We start from the raw sequence: 24,470 nt of genomic DNA on the forward strand, positions 1-24,470 counted from the left end.
AATTTAATAGATCCTTTTAATAAGTTTTATTTAGTAATAACTAAGCGTACAGGTGATCAGCCATACTTAGATATTTAATATCATTCAGAAGTACTTCTTTCTTTATCTTTTTAATATATAAAGAACCCCGCTTTTAGGGATTTGCTTTACTTTATGCCAGCAAATCTCACCGAGGACTAAGCAAGAATTTTCAAGCAAAACGGAGCAAACTGATATCCGGGTTGCCTTAGTTAAGTAAGAGGACCCCGTCCTTCGTGGAAGGATAACGGTGCCGTCACCTAATCACTCTAATCATACTTTAGTAGGAAGGAGATGATTTTCCATCATCAGGAAGGATGCTCACGATCTTGCGCACTCTTTAAGAACAGCAAACTCGTTAAACACACACGAACACGCGGAGAGAAAAGAGGGGAAGAGGGTTTATGTTGTACCTTCAGAAGGGTCGGTCGAAGCATTCTGGCTCTGAGCACGAGCAACGTCTGCAAGTAGTATGCAAGCTGCTACATGCAAGGCAAGGATCACCCTCGAATTTGCCATTGTTCAACCACAGCGAGAGGAGAGAGAGAGAGAGAGAGAGAGCCTTAGAGCTGGAAAGCCAACATGTCAAGTCTGACCAACCGCGCTCCCAGATATGTGTATATATATGCGTAGATATAGTTTGATGAGAAAGCCAAGTGGTGACGGAGATAAAGATCAGAAATGCTCCTCCTGTTTGCCTAACTTTCACTAAATTCTTTCTCGTGCCGTACAAATGTTTGAAATCAGCCTTTGAAAATTCTGGTCGATGACCGCGGATGAGAAATTGGCTAAGCTATATCTGGGTCAAGTGTCTCATGCTCGTTTCACAATGATGAGACTGTTCACTGTTAGAAGTGTGAAATTTTTGTTACCACCAAATAAAAACGAATACTAGCTCTTTTTGCCGGGCATAGCTGCAGATCTAATTAAGAAGAGATCGAGTACCCATTTGAAAACTTCTCCTCCACGCACGAAAGATTGCGGAATCACATAGTAAATCCTCATTACATATTTTAGGATCAGCAATTGGAAATACTGATAAACTCGATTTAGGCAATGTTGTCGCCGGTTATGCATCCGTATTTGGGCCAAAAGTCACTTTACTTCACAAAAAGTACTGCGACTTGCGAGCCAATGGCTTCTAGAACTTGTGCACTTGAGTCCTAAACTTGTTGATAATTTGCAAATGTAGTACATCCGGCCATAGTTGGAAATCTCTGACATTGACACCAATTGCCCTACATGATAGTATGATACGATCAGTGCTGGTGTAGATATTTTTTTTAAAAATTTATTACTTTTTTTTTCTTTTTCTTCTTTTCATTTTTTATAGTTCTTTTCTTTGTTTTTTTTTTCCTAAATTGTGGGCCGGGAGAGGTCTAGGCAAGGGCCCAATGCCCTTGCTGACCAATAGGCGAGGGCCCAACGCCCTTGTCGGGCTCGCTTGGATCTAGGCGAGGGTCATGACGCCCTCAACCAGACTAGTTGACCCTCACTTGTGACTGACGATGGTCAATTAACGACTTCACTGGCCAAAGTTGTAAAATAGAAAAATAAACAATGAAAAGAAAATAATAACAAAGATTCAAAAAAAATATTAAGGTCCATGTCAGTGTCGATCCTGTCATGAAGGATAAGTGATGTTCACGTCAATGATTTCAAATCACAATTGACTAGATGGATTATATTGATAAATCGTCAAAAAGATTTAGATTTTAATTAATACAATTGAAAATTTTAGAACTAAATAGGCATAAGTACAATTATACTTATCCAAATGTCATGTGTGGTGTTTAAAGTCTCGTCCTTTGTGATGATAGCGAACTGTTTCGTTTTGTCAAAATGTATGGCATTCAACGCATAATAATCAGACTTGGTGACCTTGTATGGTTCGATAGAGGCATATGATAAGATATTGGGAAGAAAGAGACAAAGAGAAAAGATTCCCCATTTTCTAAGATCAACATGGACGTCTAGAGTTGACAGATTCATCCATCCAAGTCGTGGCAAATCCACATCTACTTTATTTGGAATTAGATGTGAAAGGACTGGAAATTTCTTTGAATCTAGAATAGAAAATTAAAGGAAGAAAATAAGGGTCAATGAGTATGGAAAAGTCAAGGTACGACAACAGTTACGAGGAAAGACCAATGATGGGGAACAGTCATAGGGAGATCCGTAAATGTCATGACATAATTAAAGTAGACAAGAATCCTTTGAATTTTTTCTCATGGACACAGTATTGCGTCTCTCGCCTGTTTTTTTCGATTATTAGTATTATTATCATCTTGACAAATAATCATATAGGCGATATATATTTTTCACAATTCGTTAGTTTCCATCCAAAATGGGATGACAACTTCTTTTCATTTATATGCACAAACAAGATTTTAATTGAGGTTGATTCTAGTTACTGTTGAAAGAAACAAAAGAAGACTTGGATTCATGATAGGAATAGCGGATGAAAGAGAAATTATCAACCTGTACGGACCGTTACTTGCACTTCACCATGGACTTTTCAGAATTTGCCCATTACATTGTACAAAACCCAGTATGAACTCAGTGGGCACGTGGGATATCAAGAATACCGACCTCCACGTCAAGGCATTCACTCTTGGAAAGAGATGGTCGTCGTTTGTGGGTGGCGTTGGTCATCCTCCCTCCCTCCAAAGCCTGATGGCGGCTCGCAGAACGAGGATCCGAAAGAATCCTTTTCCCAGGTGAAGCAAAAATGGGTCCAAACAATATAAGAGACATGTCAGCTTTTCCCCTGTTCTTTCCTCGTACCGCGTGGTTCCAAGATTGTTTAATGGGATCAAGAATCCGGACAATTTAATACCAAACCGAATGTGGATGGATCGATTGATTCGTCATTATTCAGGCGGAGTCCGAGTTTTTTAGGGAGCTGCGCACCAAATTCAATCGTGATCAAACGGCATGACTCAGTCACAGTAAAGGTATCGATCCACTGTTTGTGGTAAAAAGTTTATTGATCATTGATCATTTTGCTGTGCGAGAAGGAGGGAGTCCTCTCTCTGTTTTTCTTTTTATATCCATTGAGTTAGTGAAACTCAGATGTGTTGCTCCAAAGCTATGCCATGACCAAACGATGAGCCCTGCCTATAATAAAAATTCAGCAGGAAAATATTTTCTTAGAAGAAATAAACAAATGAAATAGTATGTCTCATGGGTAATGGCACCTGTTTTAGGTTTGAATTATTTCTGAAGTTCACATGTTTCAGTTGTCAACGCAACCGTGCGTGATAATAATGGGAGTTATAAAGAAATGAGAATGAGAATAAAAGAAAGGAAAGCTTAATTGCTCTGTTGACGTAGTCTCAACCTTAACAGTCCAGCTATCAACTTGTTTGCGTCATCAACCAAATCTTTAATTGCATCTACCTAGTTAATTTAATTTAATGTAATTGCAGTTCTGCGCCTGTGAGGCTCATCCTCTAAACCATAACTAAATCACACTAAGCGATTCGCTAATTATGACCTAAACATTTTGAAAGAGTATCCATCCAATTAGACAGATGATTAGTTACACAGGCCAGGTTTCTGAGCTTCCTCTCTCAGTGACAGGAATAATCTTTCAGGTTTAAAGAAACAGTGCAGTATGTCAAGCATGGCCAAACACAAATTAAACCAACACACAAATCAGAACTTATGCCCTCATGTATTTTCTGCTTGACCATCTGTTGTAATCTACCTACTAGAAACCAGGTTTAAGAGGTCTTAAACATTTCCTGCTCTGTCCTGTAGGGCTAGTCTAATTGAAGCTAATTTGCATAAGGAGAGTAAAATAGTAAGTTTTTGGCAGATAAAGAACAGTTATTAGGGAGTTTTCCAAGACCCATACTCTGCAGTTCATTAGAGGAAGTCCTTAAGCAAACAGTTGTTTGGGTTTTCCCACCATAATACAGCCCGCAATTGCATCAGTCCTAGAGTAACTCTGTTGCCAATAATATCTGTGAATGGGCCATTCTGTTTAGATGTATTGTTGTGGTACGCACTCAGACCCAGCCTGAATCTGCAACTCAAGCTCTTTGGTGTCTCTCTTCTAGTACAGTTAAAGTTGCTTTCTGATCAAAAAGTGAAACCCCATAAGAAGTTAAATGAAGTTCGAGAGGCCGCTGCACTTTTAATTCAGTTTAAGATGCCAACTGCTGCACTTGTAGGCTTGTAGCTCAGACAGGAATAGTGACTGATTACCACTAACATGAGCAAGCTGAAGGTTAAGAGCTCTATCGTTATGTTTCTATGCTTGGAAGGTTTTCAAAAAAGAGATATTCATAAATATTACAATTCTTAACTGGCAGGCTTCAGACAGATTAGCACTTTACACTTTCACTGCGATCAAAGGCACCTGCTCTATTCACGAACCTGATACATCTGTTATGATAGAAATTATCAGCACCAACCCTAGTGTGTTTGAGTGGAAGAATCCACAACCTGGAACAGCAACCACCCCTACCCTCTTTTATCAGCTTTTTGACACAATCAACATGAAATTGCAATCGCACTCTTACCTTTTGACAATGACATATATCGGATTTCAGACAGCTTATTAGCAATAAATATTGTGACAAAAAGCAGCGTTCGTCAGACAGAAGGCACTCCTCAGGAATTATGGCAAATATAAAGAATGAACCCTGAGCCTTAATCTGAATGTGCAAACCAATTTCAGCCAGAATTTTAGCTAGGAAATCTCTTCTTACTTCATAGTCCTGAACATCAATGGGAATAAGAGTCAGTTATGGCGAATCCTCATGCATAGCCTCGGAGTATACTACTTGTCTTAGTGATTCAAAATATTGTGGCTGTTGGAATTCGAGTCGGCAGAAGACGACTTACCTGATTCCGATGCGCAAACAGCAAATAGCCCCGGAACGAACGTTGAATTGCCGATGAAATACGAACAACACTTCCTCACGTTAGTCTGGATGCAATCACAAGGAAAACACCCAATTTCCACGGTGTAAATGCCGATCGTTCTTGCAAAAGTGAAATGGAATTCCTTTTTCTTCTTTGATGGAAAAAGAGAGAAAATTTGGTGCGAATGAATTGCCAACTATACCAACGGTTGTGTTTGGGAGGCTTTTATAAGTCTCCATTCATACCCCTCCATTAGTGTCTTTCCATCGTAACGCATCAAGACGAAACAGTGCGTTCCAATCGCACCTCATCATGGACGTAGCAGCTAAAGTACTACAGTGGCTGACTTTCAAGATCGGTAAACACAGCCTCCTGGAAAGGGTGTCAACAAGGTGCTGGAGCCAAATCTGTGATTCTGACTTGTATGTTCTTTATGGCCATTGCGATGGCGGCATGAGCAATTGCCCATCCAATCTTCCTGCCTGTCCATCAAAATACCAATTCCAAACTTTGAGGCAGCTAAAGAGTTTGAGAAATTACGTCCATTTTCTATCAAAGTTATTTGACTACAGGATATCTGGAAAAAGAAAAGGATATTTACAAAATGATTTAAAAGATTTTAGGAGTTCTTGGTGGAAGCTTTGTTCCACAATTGATGTTTGCATCACTACGAGACAGTGATACTGTATCTCAGAACTAGAAGATCACCAGTACCTTGAAGGTTTTTGAGAAGTAATTATTGTCCATTCCTGCATTCCTTGAAGAGAGGCAAGGGATATATGTTTTGTCTCGTCATATGTGAAAGTGTTTGTACCCCTGAAAACATTTGGTATATTATACTCATTCAGCCCCCGGATATCGAACTCCTCTGCGTAAAAGCACTTCTGGGGACCATGATTTGACTGAAAAGGAATCTCAAGACAATAAAATAATGGAACAAACTAAAATCAACTAAGGGGGGAAGGGGGAGCAACAGCTTGACGGATGCATGTTAGGAAGCAACGCTGATTGCTTTTTATCTGAACGCAATGAGTTTAATAAGCTCACTAGGAAATTGCACCATGTTGATGAAATTTTATGCTGAGAAATATTATTCGTTCATGCAGGTATGCAAGAGACTTGAAAATAATCGATTGTCACTGCTCCCATGTTTCTTCAGCTGCTCATGAGTCACACCAATGGAAATGCAGGGAACAGAGTAAGAAAATCGCTTTAAAGGAAGATCATCCTATGTAATCATCTCGTGAGGCAAACAAGAGTAATTTATCATAGTCACTATCATGTTACATTACTATCATTTGCTACAATGGCATGTGAAAAAAATTTGAAGCTAACATCGACAACTTATAGATGGATAGTGCTGGTGAAGAATGAGTTTATATCTACTCCCCCTAAATATATTCCATAAGTTAATGCTTTAGAGGAAAAGCATCGACCTCTTGTTTTTTCCTTCCCTCTGGGGAGTACATTGGCTGATAATCGAGGCACCGCGCGAACAAGCAGGATGACAGTCGTCCTTATATATTTAGCTTAGCATGTGATTTGGAGATTGGAGAAAGAACACAGAAGTTGCCCAAAGAACTCGCCGAGTCACTTTTGATTGGTGTATTGTAATTGTGTGCCCAATTTATGAATTTGACCCAGAAAGGGGCAAAAGCAAACAATGCAGAAACCGAGTACAGTGTGATTAGCAAACTTATATCGATAGTAGTATCAATTGAGCATTGTCAGAAAATGCTGTCTATGCTCCTCATAAAATTCGAGCTTTTTTCAGCATTTACCCAAATCTTTCTTCTTTCTTATATGAGTTTGATTTGGATCGGAGGATTCTCAGCTGGTAGAAAGATGTGAATAATGATGCACTTATTCTTGCAAGTTTCGGAATGAAATTATAGAAGTTACTCGCAATTTAACTAGACACTTGCGGATGTGACCCTGTTAATGTTCTCTTGGGTTGTGAATTGATACTTTGCAAATTTACCAGAAAAATTGACAATTTGTACAGCTTTATTCCACAACTTTTTACATAATAGCAAAATCATTGTCAGGGAGAGTCATCTTTTATAGGAAATTCATATGTATGTTCTAGTAAATAACGACAATACAAAATGTGACTGATGAAGCCTGACATGGATGTTGCAGAGATCCGTCCAGGTAAACCATATTCATCTACCTTCTCCGACTATCTCATCAAGCATGGGTGTGAAACCAATTACCGGTGAAAGATTTGCACCGTCTACAGTGCTTGCAGTGGACACTGGGTTGTAAGGGCTTTTGTCTGTGCTCATGTCTGTATTCTCAGTCACGAAGCTAGTGGTATCATTAAATCTCCAATCAGTCAGGTAGCCTGGCCTCGTGGACACGGTCAGCACTTCAATATCTCCGGAGAGCATTGCCACCACACGGGACATTGGTAGCCCTATTGCAACCAGGCGTTTTGCCTCTTTTTCATTGAACTCTGATAATCTAGAATCAACCAGCTCAACAACACGGTTGGTTTCGTGCAAGGTCCAAGCCTGAGAAGCAGAGGAAAAGTGGCAAAGATGTATTCAGGCAACCTCATCGACAGAATTAAAAGGGAAGAATAGAAGGAAGAAAGAAATTGATGTTTCCTTCCTAAATGGCCATTAACCAAATAAACATTTGGGACAATGTTCAAGCGTGTACCCATTCAAGAAGATATATTTTTTCTTCTTCCAAGCTAGGGTCTGAATTTGGCCTTCCACTGACAACCACTAGAGCCACTACACCAAACACAAATACATCTGCCTTCTCTGTAAGGTGGCCACGCATTGCATACTCAGGAGCAAGATATCCACTGCAACAACAATGGGAAAGCAGAATTAGAGTTTCGGCAACTGTATGTGTCAGTGAACTAATAAATATGGCTCTGTGTGCATGTGACAGAAGAACATGGAGCTTACATGGTTCCTGCCACACGGGTGCTTATATGTGTCTTATTATCATCATAAAGTTTAGCCAAACCAAAGTCTGATATTTTAGGTGTGAGATTAGAGTCCGGCAGAATATTACTGGCCTTCACATCCCTATGCACGATTCTCAGCCTTGACTCCTCATGAAGATAAGCTAGGCCCCTTGCAATACCTAGACAGATATCATAGCGTGTTGCCCAATCGAGATTCAATCTTCCTTGTCCTGTACCGTTGAGGCAATATAAGTCCAATCATCACTGCTAATCAAATATATGGCAATTTGAAAAAGGTTTTTACATGGCATTGTTCTTAACTTTAGTTTGCTGATTTTGTCCTGCCTGCTTGTTTTGCAACTTTTACATGGTCCGTGCATTACATATGTATTTACATGACAACAGACATTATCGATGTGAAGATTCTATAACCTACCAAACATTGCCTGGTCAAGACTCTTGTTCTCCAGATACTCATAAACAAGAAGCCGATTATCTGCATCAATGCAGCATCCATACAGTTTAACAAGGTTGCGGTGTTGCACTGCAGATATAGTTGCAATCTCTGCCACAAGTTGATTCTTTCCCTGGTGGGATGATACATATAGTTGCTTAACAGCAATCACTCTCCCATCATTGAGAGTTCCCTGTTGTCATTGATATGGTGAGTACTTCAATATAAAAAATCCTCTGCCATTTTAAGACCAATAACGCGATTAGCATGACAATGTATACTACAGTTACTAGACTATCAGAGAGCTCCACTTAAAGTCGGACTATCAAGCATGCTAAAGAACCCATCTTCTAGAACTACAGTGTATTAATATATAGATGACAAATGAAGGACCGGTCAACCTATATCATGTTATTCAGACTGGACCCCAGCAAATATAACCAAGAATTGTCCATTCATTAGTTACTTAAAACCGCACATTACAACATTTAGTTATATTATCCAAGGCTGGGTTGATGCTTTTCATTGGATTACTTTCTTTCCTAGACGTAATTTAGGATCTATTACAGTCATCCTCCAAAGCCAAAGGATGATTGCCTAAAAAAGGAAGATGGCATAAGTAAGGAGGGTTTTTTTTTTTTTTTTTTTTTTTTTTTTTTTTTTTTTTTTCGGGGCTGAGAAAATACTGGAAGTTAGGTCCATCAGCACATGGAAAAAATAAACCTTTCTCTTTTTGTTCCAAGGCATGGAAACCATAATTTCGGTACCCTTCAGTAATGAGTTTGTCCCATTTTTCCGTTCTTTCTCGAAGAAAAACTTCCAGAAAGATAAATAATCAATTTAGTTCTTATGACAAGGTAAGGTCAGATCAGCTATAGTTGAGGAGGATATAGAGATAAGATCAGTATTTGCAAACAGCCAAGCATTTTACTTCTGCCATAACATTCAATTATGACATCACTGCATCTACGTTTATTTTTTTGTGTTATCCAATGAATTACAACGAACCTTAAAAACAGGGCCAAATCCTCCCTCCCCAAGCTTCTTATTGGGATTGAAGTCATCTGTAGCAGCCTTTAGTTCCGCATAGCCAAAGTTTAAGGTCTAGTATCTATGCCAAGGAACTCTGTAAGACACAATCATACAGATAAGTTTCGGAAACATATTAGCCGCTTAAATTAGTCAGCCAGCAAAATGAAAATGCATTCATGAAATTTAACTTCAACTAGAAAACATGGAAATTCCACATCCTACCACCAGTGGGCATTGAACTCAAAAGCTTTCAAGAACAGTGGCATTGCAATATAGAGATTTCTTGTTCTTTTTACCTTCACAGAAACCGTGTTCGTCTTCTAATGCAAAAACATAATCAGCATACAATATTATAGATAGGAAAGATATCATGGGGAATCTATAATAAATATCTGATTGGAGTTCACCTTGGTCTTCAATCATGCGAGCCATTTTCCTTCTCCGAACAAGATAGAAAACCAGGAGGACAGCCACCAAGCCAACCACACCAACTCCCGTAGCAACTCCAACAATCAAGCCAGTATGATCCTTTCTGCTGGTTGGGGGATTGTTACTGACAGTGGGTATGAAGTCTGTACAAATTCTGCCAATTAAGTAAACTTATAAAGATAGGGCTAGGAATAGGAGAAAGTTTTAATCATGGTACCTGGGACAGCACTAATGGCTGAAACCAAAGGTCCATATGTGGCTTGATTTGGTACACAGCAAGTCCCTTTTCCAGCCCAAAAAAAGTGTATTTCCAGATAGTTAGCTGTTACCTGAGCCTGATACACTTTTCGAACAGCTGTAAGAGAGGCACCACCTGCCTCTTTTCGTATGTCGAAATTCTTCACAACAAGGTTTCCCTGAAATAAGCATAAGAGGCATTGGTAGCTGATTGTGAACTTTCCAGGTTAAAATAATTTAAAAAAAGAAAAAGAAAAAAAAGCCTGTCAAATTACAGCTCTACCTGTATGTATACATCAAAAAGACGCCTTCCAAGTTTTTGCCATCCAGTATTCAGGATTTGTATTTCAGCAAACTGGAGACTGACATTGTAGTTTCCATTCTCCAGGCCTAAACCATAGTATCGTAGAGATGAAGCAGAGAGCCGTGCAGTCTGGAACAGCTCTGAGTCTAAAGTGTTTGTGAACTGGGAAAGAGTGGAAGCTTTATAAGCGGGATTTTTGTTTCCCGTGAAATAACCAACATTGCTCACTGCCCACCTCTCTGTGTTGGTCACATGGTAGGTAGCAGGACCAAGAGTGTTATTATCCATCTCAAACACAATATTACTGGATGAAGTAATCTGAGGGCCACCGCATTTAACTGCAAAATTGTAGTCTGCATGACAAGCATAAAAGAGCAGATCATGATGCGTTTATGAGAGGTACTTCCATCTACATAATGGACAGAATTATCTGCCACAGCACATGCAGTTTGTACATTCTATACTTCCAGTCCGATTCAACTTAGAAATCTGAACGGCACATGCTTATCTTCAAAATTTGCTTCCAACACTCTGTCGAATAGCATCTTATCATGCTGTTGTAAATGTGATAATAAATTAGTTCTTTCGCAATTTAGTTAAGAGACCCGTGAAGTCCTGATGGAAATGAATTAAGGTCCTTTCTAGGGAAATTTAAAAAAAAATAAAAAATAAAGGGGAACCCATAGAGGCAAATATTGTACCCTGAACCAGAGACTGAATTATTTAGGGCCTTCACAGATGGAGAGAGTAAGTTCTAAATAGCATGTTGAGTTCCATCATATATAACTATAGTGAAGTAATACTCCGGTTCTCACAAAACAAAAGAAACTTTTCACTGATAAAATGATAATGGATTCATTACTTAGCCACACCGACCAGTGGATCAATATATCTTGATCGTAAAGAATCAACAGAAAAAGAAAGAATCAGAATCAGTCTATATACTTCTTGAAACAAACAGAAAAGAAACGAATGATGAAACATAAATCATGGATCAAGTGGGATGTCATAACTACTTAGCTGTCCCCTTTTCTAAAGAAAAACCCAGCATACCAACTTGAACCTCAATTTTTCCTTCTCTGTGCCACTGAACTTCCCCTAATCTAATTTACTGGAAGAAACTAGTTTGAACGTTTCATGTTCTACTACATTAGAGTTACCATTCACTTCATGTATCAGGATGCAAGCAAGCAAAATACTTAAGTAACTGTCTGTATGATATCCTGTCCTCCTCTTGTTGAAGCATTCAATAATGAAAAGCATATAAAGGGGAAAAGATTACATGCACTTACAAATTCCGATCCCACTATTGCAAGGAAAATTCCGTTGAAGACAGTTTAATCCCGAAGGAAGCATGCTAAGACAAAAGTAGGAAAGTTTACTCAGTCAACCAGTATGGCAGTTATGTACTTCTATAGCAAGTCAGTGGTTATAGGATTCTTCAAGTCATAGAGATGCATCTTTTTTTCTTTTTTTTTTTTTTTTTGGGGGGTTTGGGAATTAAACTCAAAGGATCATCTTTTAGTCAACACGAACTTTCACATCCTATCCCATCCAATTATCAATTGTTATTTCTCCACTTAATGAGGGATGTACTGCTTCTCATTTTGGAAATGCATTTCCACTTGACGTGACATTTTATGACTTCCACCGAAGATTCAAAGTCCTTCATGGATGATGCAATTGCTAATTTAAAGCTAAAATTTTTTCAATCATTGACACAGCGATAGCATCTCCAATTATAGTTCGAACTGTATTCCTCTTCTAGTGAATACTAATACTGATTCTCGCAGAACTGCTGATTACCCAGGGCATGAATTATGAGAATTAAAGATGCCGAAACTGTTTCTTCAGTGTTTATACAAATTACAGACTTCCACAATGGAATATGAACAGGAACAATCATATGAAATCACTAGATATGACAGTTCTGTAGATGACAGTCATTTAAGTGATTTATTTTTGTTCCTTGCAGTAGATTTAGCCACCAAATAAGAAAGTGAGTTAAGTACAAATTTAGCATGCATCTATAATGAAATTTGTATGACAATAGACAAATTTCATATCTAAACATTTAGATTGCCCAGCAGGGAGGGATTGGTGATTCTCCGTATAAAGTGAGGTAGGCATTCGAGCCAAATTTGAGGACACATCAGCTAACAGTTCTCTATTGAATTATTACTGCCTATGATCACTCAAGCATTATAAGCAAAAAGTCACCAGGGCAATTACCTACTGTTAGAGTTGTCCAATGTGAAGTTGTTGCCAACCAAATTACTGCAAAATGCATCAGGAGAAAAAATGTGATCGTCAGTCTCCCCATAAGATTTGAACACCTATAGCTCATCCTTTAGCTAGAAAACGACTTTAAGTACAATATAGCATACCTCAAGGGTGATGAAATGATTAATAAAGGACAAAAGAATATTTATCACAATAAGATATACAACTAAAAAGTATCAATTATTGTTCTTTGAATAACAGAAATCACATACAGTTGTAAGTCATTGCTGACCCAAGAAGGAAAGATTCCCGTCAAGTTATTGTAGGACACATCTCTGTAAAAATGGCACAGTGAAGATGTTATTTAGTTAACCAATATGGTAGAAGTCTTTGAGTATCAAATAGCATCCGGCGATATGTCAAACAACAAAATGTTGACTATGTTCTCCATGTTCCCAGGCACCAACTAGAAGATGACTGTGCCAGAACTATTTATAGTACTGAGTTAGCTGTGAAGGTGAAAAGGAGAAGAATATATTATACTCATTCTGATCTTTCAACCAAAGACAGAAAATTGAATACTCTGACTACCCGTTCTCATTGCACTCAAACTCCACAAATGCATCTAAAAACTTGTACATAAACCCATGTTCTTTTTGATTGATCAGTGACAGTTTTGAGCATCATTTCGGTTATCAGGCAAAGGAGATCTTTCAGGTGTTCTTACATGTTGAGAAGGGATGTACTTTTCTGTTCAGGAAGTGTGCCATTCAAACTATTATTTCCAAGAAACCTGAGAAATGCAGCAAAGAGATTTTTAAAGCATTAACAAAGAGAACATATTGAAAGGAACATATATGATTATCCAGAAGGGGTACATTACAAGTAAGTGAGTGAGCTCAAATTGAAAAGGGAGTTTGGAATCTGTCCAGTTAACTTGTTGAAGCTTAAGTCTCTGGTCCAATATAGATGCAACAAAGTCACTATACGTATAATTGAGTAAATAACTTATACATTTATGAATAAACGTAATGCCTTTGGGAAAATCGAGCTGATTACATGTAAAGAAAATCTAAATACCCAATGAATATGATATTTGTCAAATGAAGTCTATAGAATAATCATGGAGGCAAATGCTCCTTTACAGTATTGTACTATCAATTAGGGCTCAAGATGGTCTTTAACCAGAGTATGACCAACCAGAGAATATCAAGAAGTACCATTCATTTAGTAACTACTATTGTATACCATTAGTGAAGGGTCACAAAATCATCCCTCCAAATGCTGCTTCTAAGTCACTGAATATGTATAGCATGCAAATGGCAACAACCCATATCCAGGTTGAAGACAATTAATTACAGACACATTAATAAATGCTTCAGCATATTTTCAGTCGATCCCTAACCAAGAACAACTTACAGCTGAGATAAACTCTGGTATCCTGCAAAATCTGATGGGAGAGAATCTGAGATGTGATTATTCCTCAGTATCCTGAAAACAATTGGGTAAGCCCATTTGGCATAAGAGAAAAAGAAAGGAAAAGAAAGTCTGTCTTACAGAATAGACAGATTTGTCATATTCCTGATGAATTCCAGTGAAGAGCTCCCATTAACTACATCACTTATTCTCCTGCATTATGGAGTCAACTCTTTGTCAGTTTGTTTGAGGCCGTGGTGAGTTTGCTTTTACAACCATAGAGACAAAGTACATGACTCCACTCACAAGTCTTTTAGAGTGGTTAAATTAGAAAATGTTGAAGGAATTGGACCTTCGAAAGAATTTCCTTGAAGAATCCTATAAAAAAAAAAATTAAGGAAAAATTGGAAAAAATTATTAGATACTATTTAATGATAACATAATATAGAGTTAATGCTATATAATTTGTCGAATTTCAATTTACCAGGGCCTACATTGCTGTAAATTAGATATTGATAGATATTAGAGGCAACTTAGGATCTTTATCTATATAGGTTTCTTACCTAATTTAGATTCTCTGTTCATGTATTTATACTCATTGTAATCACTCTATGAGAGATAAGAAAACAGATTCTTTTCTTCATGGTATCAGAGCTGTGGGGTACACTTTTTTGGAACAATTTAAGGGAGTAGTGTAATTTAATACCCGAGTAGGCAACCTATTAATTAGATAAGATGCTGTTAGCACAGCTTCCCCCATAAGTATTTAGGTACATGCATTGAAAAAACGAGAGGGCACGCGATACTTCAAGGAGATGGCGATTTTTGCGTTCAGCAATGCCATTCATTCTGTTGGGGTGTAGTTCGGCAAGTTGACTGGTGAATGATGCCTTTTCTGTCAAAAAACTCCCAAAAATTGGTTATAATTTCAGTACCATTATCAGTACGAAGAATACTAATAGTAGTACGGAATTGAGTCATAACCATTTGATAAAATTTTTGAACAATGACTCAACTTCAGATTTGGCGCTCATCAGTATGTCCAACATAAACGGGTATGATCATCTATAAAAGTAACAAACCATCGTTTTCCGGTTTTTGTTGACATGGGTGAAGGACCCCAAACATCACTATGGATTAAGTAAAAAGGAGATGATGCACGATACTGTTTTGGATTATAATGAGTACGATGACTTTTAGAAAAAAGACAATTGTCACACCAAATACGAGGTTTCCCATCTGATCTTCGCAAGTTAATGGGGATCTTGCTTATATTTGCCCCGGAAACTATTGTTGTAGGAACATGGCCCTTCTTGTCTTCAAATATAGTTAATGCTGAACCTTCCAATGATCCATCCTTTCCGCCGGTAGCCGACTTGCCCAGCATTATTCCCGTCTACTTTCTTCTCTCCGAACCTCGAGAAGACCTCTCCAATAGGTGGAAGAGGCTGCTTCCCAAGTATTCTGCCCCGTACTTCATCAAACTCATCTCTAAGCCCTGCTAGGAAAGCATAAATACGTTCTGCTTCTACAATTTTCCTGTATTGATTACCATCTTCAATACACATCCACTCATGATTATTGAATACATCCAATTCCTGCCACAAACGTTTCAAGGAGTGAAAGTATTTTGTGACAGTTTCTCTCCTTTGTCGCATCTTCCCTAGCTTCAAGGTTAACTCGTAGATTTGAGATTGATTACCCAAATCTGAATACATCTCACACACCGCATCCAGCAGTTCCTTTGCGGTATAATAGCCCTGTGAATAATTTGCACCAATATCTTCTTCCATGGAGTTGGTCAGCCACGTCATAATCGCTGAATTCTCCGCATCCTGCACAGCCAAGTGGGGTCATCTGTCGCTGGTTCTCGCATTATCTCCGATCAGATAGCCACTTTTTCCTCTACCCCGTATATACATTCAAACGGATTGAGACCACCGAAAAAATTATCACCATTCAGCTTTATGGAAGTGATCTGAATGGGATGAGCTTCGGTGGATTTTGTAAGAAGTGATGGAGGGTTAGATTGGGTGGTTGATGATTCGTCCGACATAGTGATCGAACGAAAGAAAAAAAAAAAAATTACTCGAGGTGAATAGATGAAGGACCTTTGGCAACAAACCCCGTCACACGGAGACCTCGTTGGAGGATTCATGGCCGTCAGAAGCTTCTACAACTAGTGAAGCAAGGGAGACCAACTTCATTTAGTGATAATAAGTCTTCTCGGCGTATGCCTCCTACGGCTAATGAGGCCACGCATTCTCTTTCAGCAAAGAACAACTAAACCATCTTCTGCAACTACTTGAGCCGGGTCCGTATCGGGTAATCCTAACGCTTCGCCCACCAAGGTAGAAATCTAAATGCCCTCTCTTGTTGTTCACAATCTGTACCTTGGATCATTGATTCGGGGCATCCGATCATATGACTAATCTTCCATATTTGTTCAAATCCTATATTCCTTGTCAGCAACCAAAAAATTCGGATTGCCGATGGGAAAGTTTTCATCTATTGCAGGCAAGGATTAGTTCCACTTCTGAGTCTATTAAACTTCATAATGTACCGCATGTTCCTAAGTTAGCCCGCAGTATCTCTTGTCCGTTAGTAAACTTTCTAAAGAGTCTAATTGCCGTGTTGTCTTTTTGCTTCCCATTGTGAGTTCAGGATCAGGATCTCGGGAAGACGATTGGCAATGCTAGGATGAGGGATGGTCTTTACTATTTTGAAGAGGTTGTCTCTAATAAAAAGCTTGGGGCGTATGGAACTTTTCAGTTCTTCCCCTGCTCAAGAACAAATAATGGTTTGGCATCATAGATTAGGCCATCCTAGCTTTAGATATTTGAAACATTTGTTTTCTCATTTGTTCAAAGATGTGGATGTTTCTTCACTACATTTGTGACAATTGTCTTTTTCTAAAAAGTCATGTACTCATTATAATCCAAACAGTATCGTGCATCATCTCCTTTTTACTTAATCTATAGTGATGTTGGGGTCCTTCACCCATGTCAACAAAAACCGAAAACGATGGTTTGTTACTTTTATAGATGATCATACCCGTTTATGTTGGACATACTTGATGAGCGCCAAATCTGAAGTTGAGTCATTGTTCAAAAAATTTTATCAAATGGTTATGACTCAATTCCGTATATATTAGTATTCTTCGTCTTTTGATAATGGTACTGAATATTATAACCAATTTTGGGGGTTTTTGACAGAAAAGGCATCATTCACCAGTCAACTTGCCCGAACTACACTAATGAGAATGGCATTCTTTGGGAACGCAAAAATCGCCATCTCCTTGAAGTATCGCGTGCCCTCTGCTTTTCAATGCATGTACCTAAATACTTATGGGGGAAGTGCTAACAGCATCTTATCTAATTAATAGGTTGCCTACTCTAGTATTAAATTACACTACTCCCTTAAATTGTTTCAAAAAGTGTACCCCACAACTCGTATTTTTTCCGATATTCCTCTAAGGGTGTTTGGTTGCACTACATTTTGTCCATCTCCCAATTAGGTGTCGATCTAAATTAGATCCTCGGGCTGAAAAGTGTGTTTATAGGGTATGCACCTAATCAAAGAGGGTTACAAGTGTTACAATCCACATACTGGTAAAACTCATATCACTATGGATGTAACATTTATCGAGTCACAACCGTTTTTTCTAACAAATTCCTTCGGGGGGAGAATGGCGGTTAGTGAAGAGATTAACTCTCTGTCCTTCCTAATCCTTTGTTTGAATCTTCGAAAACACCCGCTAAATCTTGATGTGTCAAAGATAGGGGAAAAAGTTCAAGATCACAATGTGATCAACAAGCCTCGAGCTTCGAGTGTTTTATACTAGAAGGAAAACTCTTCAAAATATTGCGATCGAACTTTGTCCTCGGGAGCCTCATCCATCTACAACCCGAGATGATCTCTTGCCTTCGTCATCAGGTGATCCTAGTAGTACTCTTTTTTCCCTCCATTCCCATCTTAAATTCTCGATACTAATGCTTCTAATCTTGATATGCCTATAGCTCTTAGAAAAGGAGTTAGATCATGTACTAAGCATCCTATATCAAAACATGTGTCATTCCAAAGTTATCATCATCATAGAGCATTTGTGTCAAATCGTCTCACAACTGTTGTGAGAGGTAGACAGTCATAGTCTGAAAAACAAACATATACATTGCCTTACAGCTGTGTAAGCTGCGACCAATTTCCTATGAATTCTGGTATATTGCCAGTGAAGTTGTTATCCGATGCCCACCTGCAACCGGAAAAGGCATTTCTCCTGAGAAATCATATCACAGAACTTCTTCCATTAATGGGTTTTTCTAGTATCAAAGGAGGAATGAAGCTCTTACACTGTTTGAAGATTTTTAAGCTTGGAAAATGTTGACGGAATCTCACCACTAGCTCCGGAACTATCCATGTAACTGCACAATAAGTGACTTCCATCAGCCAAGGGAAAAATTAATGTTTGAGAATGTCAAGCAGGTAGGACTTACAGTTGCTGCAATTTGGACAGATTTCCAAGCTCAGGTGGCAGAGAGCCATTGAAGTTATTGGTGCTAAAGGACCTACAACATTAAACTAGTCATCAGATCCACTCTTTCTATTATATCTTTTTGCAAGCCAATTTTAATTGAAAATTAGTCTGAATCCAGTGGATCTAATGAGTTGAATCGTTCTGCTTGACATTGCAAATCCTGTACTGGAACGGTTACTTACAATGACAGTAGCTCTGTAAGTAACTCGAGTTGCGGTGGAAGCTCCCCTGATAATGCATTGATGCCCAGACTCCTGAAGCGAATCAGCAGAGTAAGCACCAGGAAGGAAAGAAAAATGCCTAAAAAAGGAGCAGAGAATTTGCGTAAATTTTGAGACTAGAATTGAGTTGTGCTCACAGATACTGCATGCGAGTTAGGTTACCAATGGATGGAGATAAGGAACCAGTCAAGAGATTTTGGGTCAAGTTCCTGTAAGAATAGTACATAATACTATCAAAACAACGGAAAACTCTGCAAGATTTTAAACCTTGGTGTGTAAAAATCAATATGGGCTTCAGCAAATGAGAGCAGGCAAGTGTTGCGTGGACAGGCTTGCACTGAACGCAGCTAAATAATAAGGCATAAAAACATGGCACACCGTAAAAAACTACTGTAAAAGAGAGAAAAGGGGAGCAAGAACAACACATACAGATCGAAGAGGTAAGTCAAGTTCCACAACTCATCAGGGATAGGACCAGCAACGCTCATTGTGTAAACCTTGCTGCAACCAAAGAAAAACCAGCCGGATATGAGATGACACACACACACATGGTGGGCATGATACTCTTGATACGTACAGCTGGGTAATGTGGCAAGTGGTGGAATTGTTGAAGGAGCAGTCGCATTTGATGAAAGGTTTGTAAGTCTCAAAGGAGGTCGAGTCGATGGCAGCTCTGCTGCATGGCTCTCCGCTTACGTTCCATGTCGTCGTCTGTGGAGCGAGTCCTCATCTTGACCATATCGAGTTCAGAATCGCCACTGCATTCACATCACCATCATCAACTCACCCTTGTTTAGCTTCATGCCCCAACTAAAGGCATCAGTGCTTGATTCTTACGATACGTAAGTGGAGAGCGATTTACGCGACTGAGCGCAAGTAATGCTACAGGTATTCACATGCTGTCCATCCAGTTGAATAGAGGACAGCCGTGCATGCGGAGTACTGTTTTTACGCTTCTGGGACAATATGGTTTTGAGGAAATCAATTTTGCTTCTTGATGGTCAATATTTTAAATAGAAAGATTATTTTGCAAGTCATCAAATAAAAGTGAGTTCCATATGGATTGAATCGACTTAACAAGGTGAAAGAGGAACCACCCAGGTCCTTGCAGTCCGACAAGATAATGTTGTCTAGATTATAAGACAAGGTAATCATAAGTTGGCTAAAGGCTATGAAAAAAGATCATCAGGATGTTTTAAAGAGAAATCTGTGTCGGCGTATGAAAGAAGATATCAAGAACTGAGAGTCATTTTTGGAATATAAGACGAGAGGTTGATGGTGGGGGTGGGCCACTGAGAGGACAGCTCCTAAAGGAAAGGTGTTTGAACTGTTTATATAGCCTCGATTTTAAGGAGGAGATGATTTTCATTATTAGGAATCGATGCTGATGATCATCGGCGCTCTTACAAATGACAAACTCAAAAATGAAACACGCGAATAGAGGAAGAGCCGGGTTTGTTTGTACCTTCAGAAGGGTCAGTCTTAGCTTGCGTCTGGTTCTAAGCATGAGCGATATGTGCAAGTAGTACGCACGCTGCTACATGCAAGGCAAAGATCACCCTCGAATTTGCCATAGTTCAACCAGAGAGAGAGAGAGAGAGATCTTCAGAGCTTGAGAGCCACCATGTCAAGTCTTACAAACCTGAAATTGCAATTGCATTGTTACCATTTGACGATGACTAACATTGGATTTCATACAGCTTTTTAGCAATAATATAGTGACAAAAAGCAGCATACGTCAGACAGAAGGCACTCCTCAGGAAGCAAATATACAGAGTGAACCCTGGGCCTTAAACCGAATGTGCAAACCAACTTCAGCCAGAATTCTAGCTAGGAAATCTCTTCGTAGCTCATAATCCTGAACACCAATGGGAATAAGAGTCAGTTATTGCTTAGTTCAAATCCTCATACATGCTTTAAACTGATTAAGGTCTCAGAGTATACTAAAAGCAAGAGAGAAGCATTTCTATCTACTTGTCTCAGTGATTCAAAATATTGTGGCTGACTTTCAAGAGCGGTCAATGCAGCCCCCCGGAAAGGTGCTGGAGCTGAATCTGTGATTCTGATATGTATGTTCTTTATGGCCGATGCGATGGCAGGGGAGGCAATTGCCCATCCAATCCTCCAGCCTGTCCATCAAAATACCAATTTCAAACTTTAAACAGCTAAAGAGTTTGAAATTGGTATTCTGATATGTATGTCCTTAGTGGAAGCTTTGTCCCTTGATGGGATAAGTGTTTTGAAAGTCCTAAAACTTATCACAAAAGTACAATTTAGTCCTAACACTTTCAAAAAATGCAATAAAGTCCTAAAACTTGTCACGAAAGTGCAATCGAGTCTAAAGCTTTCAAAAAGTGCAATCAAGTTCTAAAAATTTAAAAAAATGCTATCAATGAAGGACTTGATTTGACCAATTTGACAAGTTATAGAATTTGATTTAACTTTTTGGAAGGTTTAGGACTCAATTGCACTTTCATGATAAGTTTTAAGACTTGATCGTACTTTTTGAAAGTTTTAAGACTAAATTGTATTTTGTTGACAAGTTTTAGGACTTCAAATACATTTATCCCTTCCCAGGATTGATGTTTGCATAACAAGAAGGAGATCACTTGTAACACTGAATGTTTTTGATAGTGAAGAAGTAATTATTGTCCTCTCCTGCATTCCTTGAAGAGAGGCAAGGGATATATGTTTTGTCTTGTCATATGTTATGTGTTCATACACCTGAAAACATGTGGCATTTTATACTCATTCAGCCTTTGGATAGCGAACTACTCCATGTAAAAGCACTTCTGGGGACCATGATTCAAATGAAAAGGAATGTCAAGATGACAATAAAAAGTCTAATAAATTAAAATCAACTAAGGGGGGGAGGGGAAACAACAGACTAATGGATGCATCCTATGAAGCAACATCGATTGCATCTCATCTGAACGAAATGAGTTTGATAAGCTCACTAGGCAATTGCACTATGTTGATGAAATCTTATGCTTAGAAATATCTTATACGTTCAAGCATGTATACACGAGACTTGAAAAGGATCAATTGTCACTGCTCCCATGTTTCTTCAGCCACTCACGAGTCACTCCAATGGAAATGCTGGCAACAGACTAAGACAATCACTTTAAAGGAAGATCCTATGTTATCGTCTCTCAAGGCAAACAAGAGTAATTTGCTGTAGTTGCTACCACATTACATTGCGATCATTTCCCACAATGGTATGTGAAAGAAAATGTCTGAAACTATGAATCTTCGTTGAGAACAAAATTGACCACTTAAGAGTAAATGTGAAGGGTGATGTGAAACAAGAGTTTTTTTTTTTTTTTTTTTTTTGGTAAGAGTAAGCAATATATTAATAGGGGTCAAACTATACAAACAACACGGCTCCAAAAGCTTACACTCAAAATGAACACGCTCATTAAGAGTGAAACAAGAGTTTACATCTACCCCTTAAATAAATTGCACAAGTTAATGCTTGTAGTATAGTAAAAGCATTCTCATACTTCGTCTATGACAACCAGGCAATCATTTGTGCAGCAAGCTGTAGCAATTACTTCAAGCTCATCCTTGCTGAAGACTTTTCCAGTTGGATTATGGGGACTGTTCCGCCAATATCACACAAATCGGTACATTTCCAACTCATAGTAGATGATATAATCCAAAGTAACATAATAGACAGTTTTACATTTCTCTCAAATATGGAAAAAGAGTGACAAAAGAAGAGGGTGCATTATGTGCAATTGTAGAGCTAGCAAATAGAATATCAGTATTTTCTGTCAAAAAACTCAAGACAGGACACAAGCGTCGCCTACATGAAGAATACACCAGAAAGACTATCGAATATGGTCAAATATCCATTCACCATTTCTGAATTCAAAGTCCAATGCTATACAGAATATCCAATCATTAACGTTGAGACTTCAGAATTGTAGGCACAGATGGAAAAATATCGATTCAGTCTCTGTGCCAACCTGTTTAATACCACAGCTTTAGTTCTGCTGGTGAAGGACCTCAAGAATTTTTCATTGTCCAAAGTCCAATGAGGCGGGTCAAGGCCCAAAAAAACCTGCCATGTATACCCACTTTCTTGAGATTACACAGAATTATTCAAACTTAGCTTTGATTGAGCCCACGAGGAACAGATAATTCTAAAGACACTTACTGGCACTCCCCCAGCCATGGAGATGCGAGCATCGTTTGTCTCATAGGAAGGATCAAACAGTATAACTTCATCACCTGGGTCGATTACTGCCCAAGTAAAGACAGGACTAAGTGTGGTGGCCAATATAAAAGCGGATTAGTTTGCTACGGGACAGACCAAACAAGAATGAAAGAAAGAAAGAAAACGTACCGGAAAAGAAGGCAGCAGCAAAAGCCTCGGTTTGACCGCAGCAAATGGCGATATCAGTGAGTGGGTCGACTTCAAGACCGTGCGTATCCTTCACTATCCTGGCCAGACGGTCGCAAATACCTTGCACGTGCCTGCCGACTCGAGGCCGCAATCCATCAAACAGGTGGTCGACATTATATGAAATGAAAATGACAATGAAAATGAAAATGGACGGCTGCCGACGTCACCTGTACTGGTTGAAGTCGGAGTTGATGGCGGAGACAGCGGCACTCTTGAGGAGGGGAGGCGCGGGGAAGTCGGGGAAGCCCTCGGCGAGGTTGATGGCGTTGCAGCGCTGAGCGAGGTGAGACAGCTGCTGAATCGGCGACGGCGAGAATGTCTCCGCGACCGCCGATAGCTTCTCCTTCATGTTCACCTTCGCACTTCACCTTATCCCACGCGTCACGGTCGCTCCCAGGCACGCACCAACGGTTATCTTTTCCTGTTTATACCATGCATAGCCTTGAAATTATATGAATGTTGGGACCTTCGCTACATTTTTTTTTTTCCATATCTGGTTGACAGCAATGGAATGCCAATCCTCAGGCTTTATTTGTAAAGTCTCTATTCCTTGATAATCGAAGCCCAAAGATCTATGAACTAGTCCATGCTTGACTAGCCAAGCAGACAAACGACCCCATCTCAAATCGGGTCAAGTTTTGATTGTTCAAGTTGACTCTGTAGTAATAAGATCCGCCAAGCCTTATTTGGCCACTCCAGGAGCAACTGTTCATGGTCATTATGGAGAAATCCTTTAGAAAAAGAATTTAGATCTTGTACTTCTGTTGTATCAATTATCATTTTAACGATCAACTTCTCCCATAATGATATCTATGCTACCTAGTATTGTCATAATATCGGCCAATTTCATTCTTTTAACTAACTGAGGAAGAATTTGCAAATTGGGAAAGATCGGACCAATGATCACACTTTCTTCTAACTGGAAGACTTTCTCATCTTGGACTTCAAAAGTCTTCCCCCTAAACCAAGAGCCTAACATAGCTAGGTTAAGAGATAATTGAGCATGCCATGACGTTGTTAGGATCTCGTATAGGCCTTTATGGCCCAATGTTCGAGTACCAGGCGCTACGGCGCTGAAGTAACCCATGCCATACTCCCAGGAAAAGCTCGAACGACCTTCAACAAAAGGGTACCTGTCCCATATATGTAGGCGGGAACAGAGGAAGGGGTCAGATTTATCCCGATGGGAGCAAGAGTAACAATACAGGTCGTGAATATCTGAATAGTACGAACCGTTCCGTGGATATCTTTGCTTCGGAACAAAACAATTAGAATTAGGCTCGGTCAAAGGGTTGAAGGGAGATAGTGCATCAAGCTGTTCGCAAGGGCCAACTTGACCCTCTTCCCCAGGGATCCCATAGCTAGAGCAGCGGGTGTTGTAGCGAAA

The 24,470-nt window shown here is 39.2% G+C and overlaps 1 protein-coding gene and 1 pseudogene across 5 annotated transcripts; both read right to left on the reverse strand.

The window, feature by feature from the left end:
* Nucleotides 1–6,826: 6,826 nt before the first annotated feature.
* On the reverse strand, nt 6,827–20,288 carry LOC104452395 (annotated as a pseudogene).
* Nucleotides 20,289–20,410: 122 nt separating this feature from the next.
* LOC104452396 (kynurenine--oxoglutarate transaminase 1) lies at nt 20,411–23,572 on the reverse strand. 5 transcript variants are annotated; one of them, XR_005552314.1, is made up of 7 exons: nt 23,251–23,572; nt 23,024–23,154; nt 22,835–22,920; nt 22,644–22,738; nt 22,176–22,272; nt 20,647–20,801; nt 20,448–20,530 (listed from the first exon to the last, which is right to left on the reverse strand). XR_005552314.1 is itself a non-coding variant. In XM_039316122.1 (6 exons), exons 1-6 carry the CDS (start codon nt 23,430–23,432, stop codon nt 20,429–20,431), a joined length of 693 nt encoding a protein of 230 aa, XP_039172056.1. In that variant the 5' UTR covers nt 23,433–23,572; the 3' UTR covers nt 20,411–20,428. The 5 variants fall into 5 exon arrangements, 4 of the variants coding, with proteins under 4 accessions (XP_039172056.1, XP_039172059.1, XP_039172058.1 ...); XM_039316122.1 differs by lacking the exon at nt 20,647–20,801 and having other exon boundaries at nt 20,411–20,530; XM_039316123.1 differs by lacking the exon at nt 20,448–20,530 and having other exon boundaries at nt 20,553–20,801.
* Between the last annotated feature and the right edge of the window lie 898 nt (nt 23,573–24,470).

The sequence above is a fragment of the Eucalyptus grandis genome, chromosome 6, assembly GCF_016545825.1.
Source record: "Eucalyptus grandis isolate ANBG69807.140 chromosome 6, ASM1654582v1, whole genome shotgun sequence".
NCBI classification, from domain to species: domain Eukaryota; kingdom Viridiplantae; phylum Streptophyta; class Magnoliopsida; order Myrtales; family Myrtaceae; genus Eucalyptus; species Eucalyptus grandis.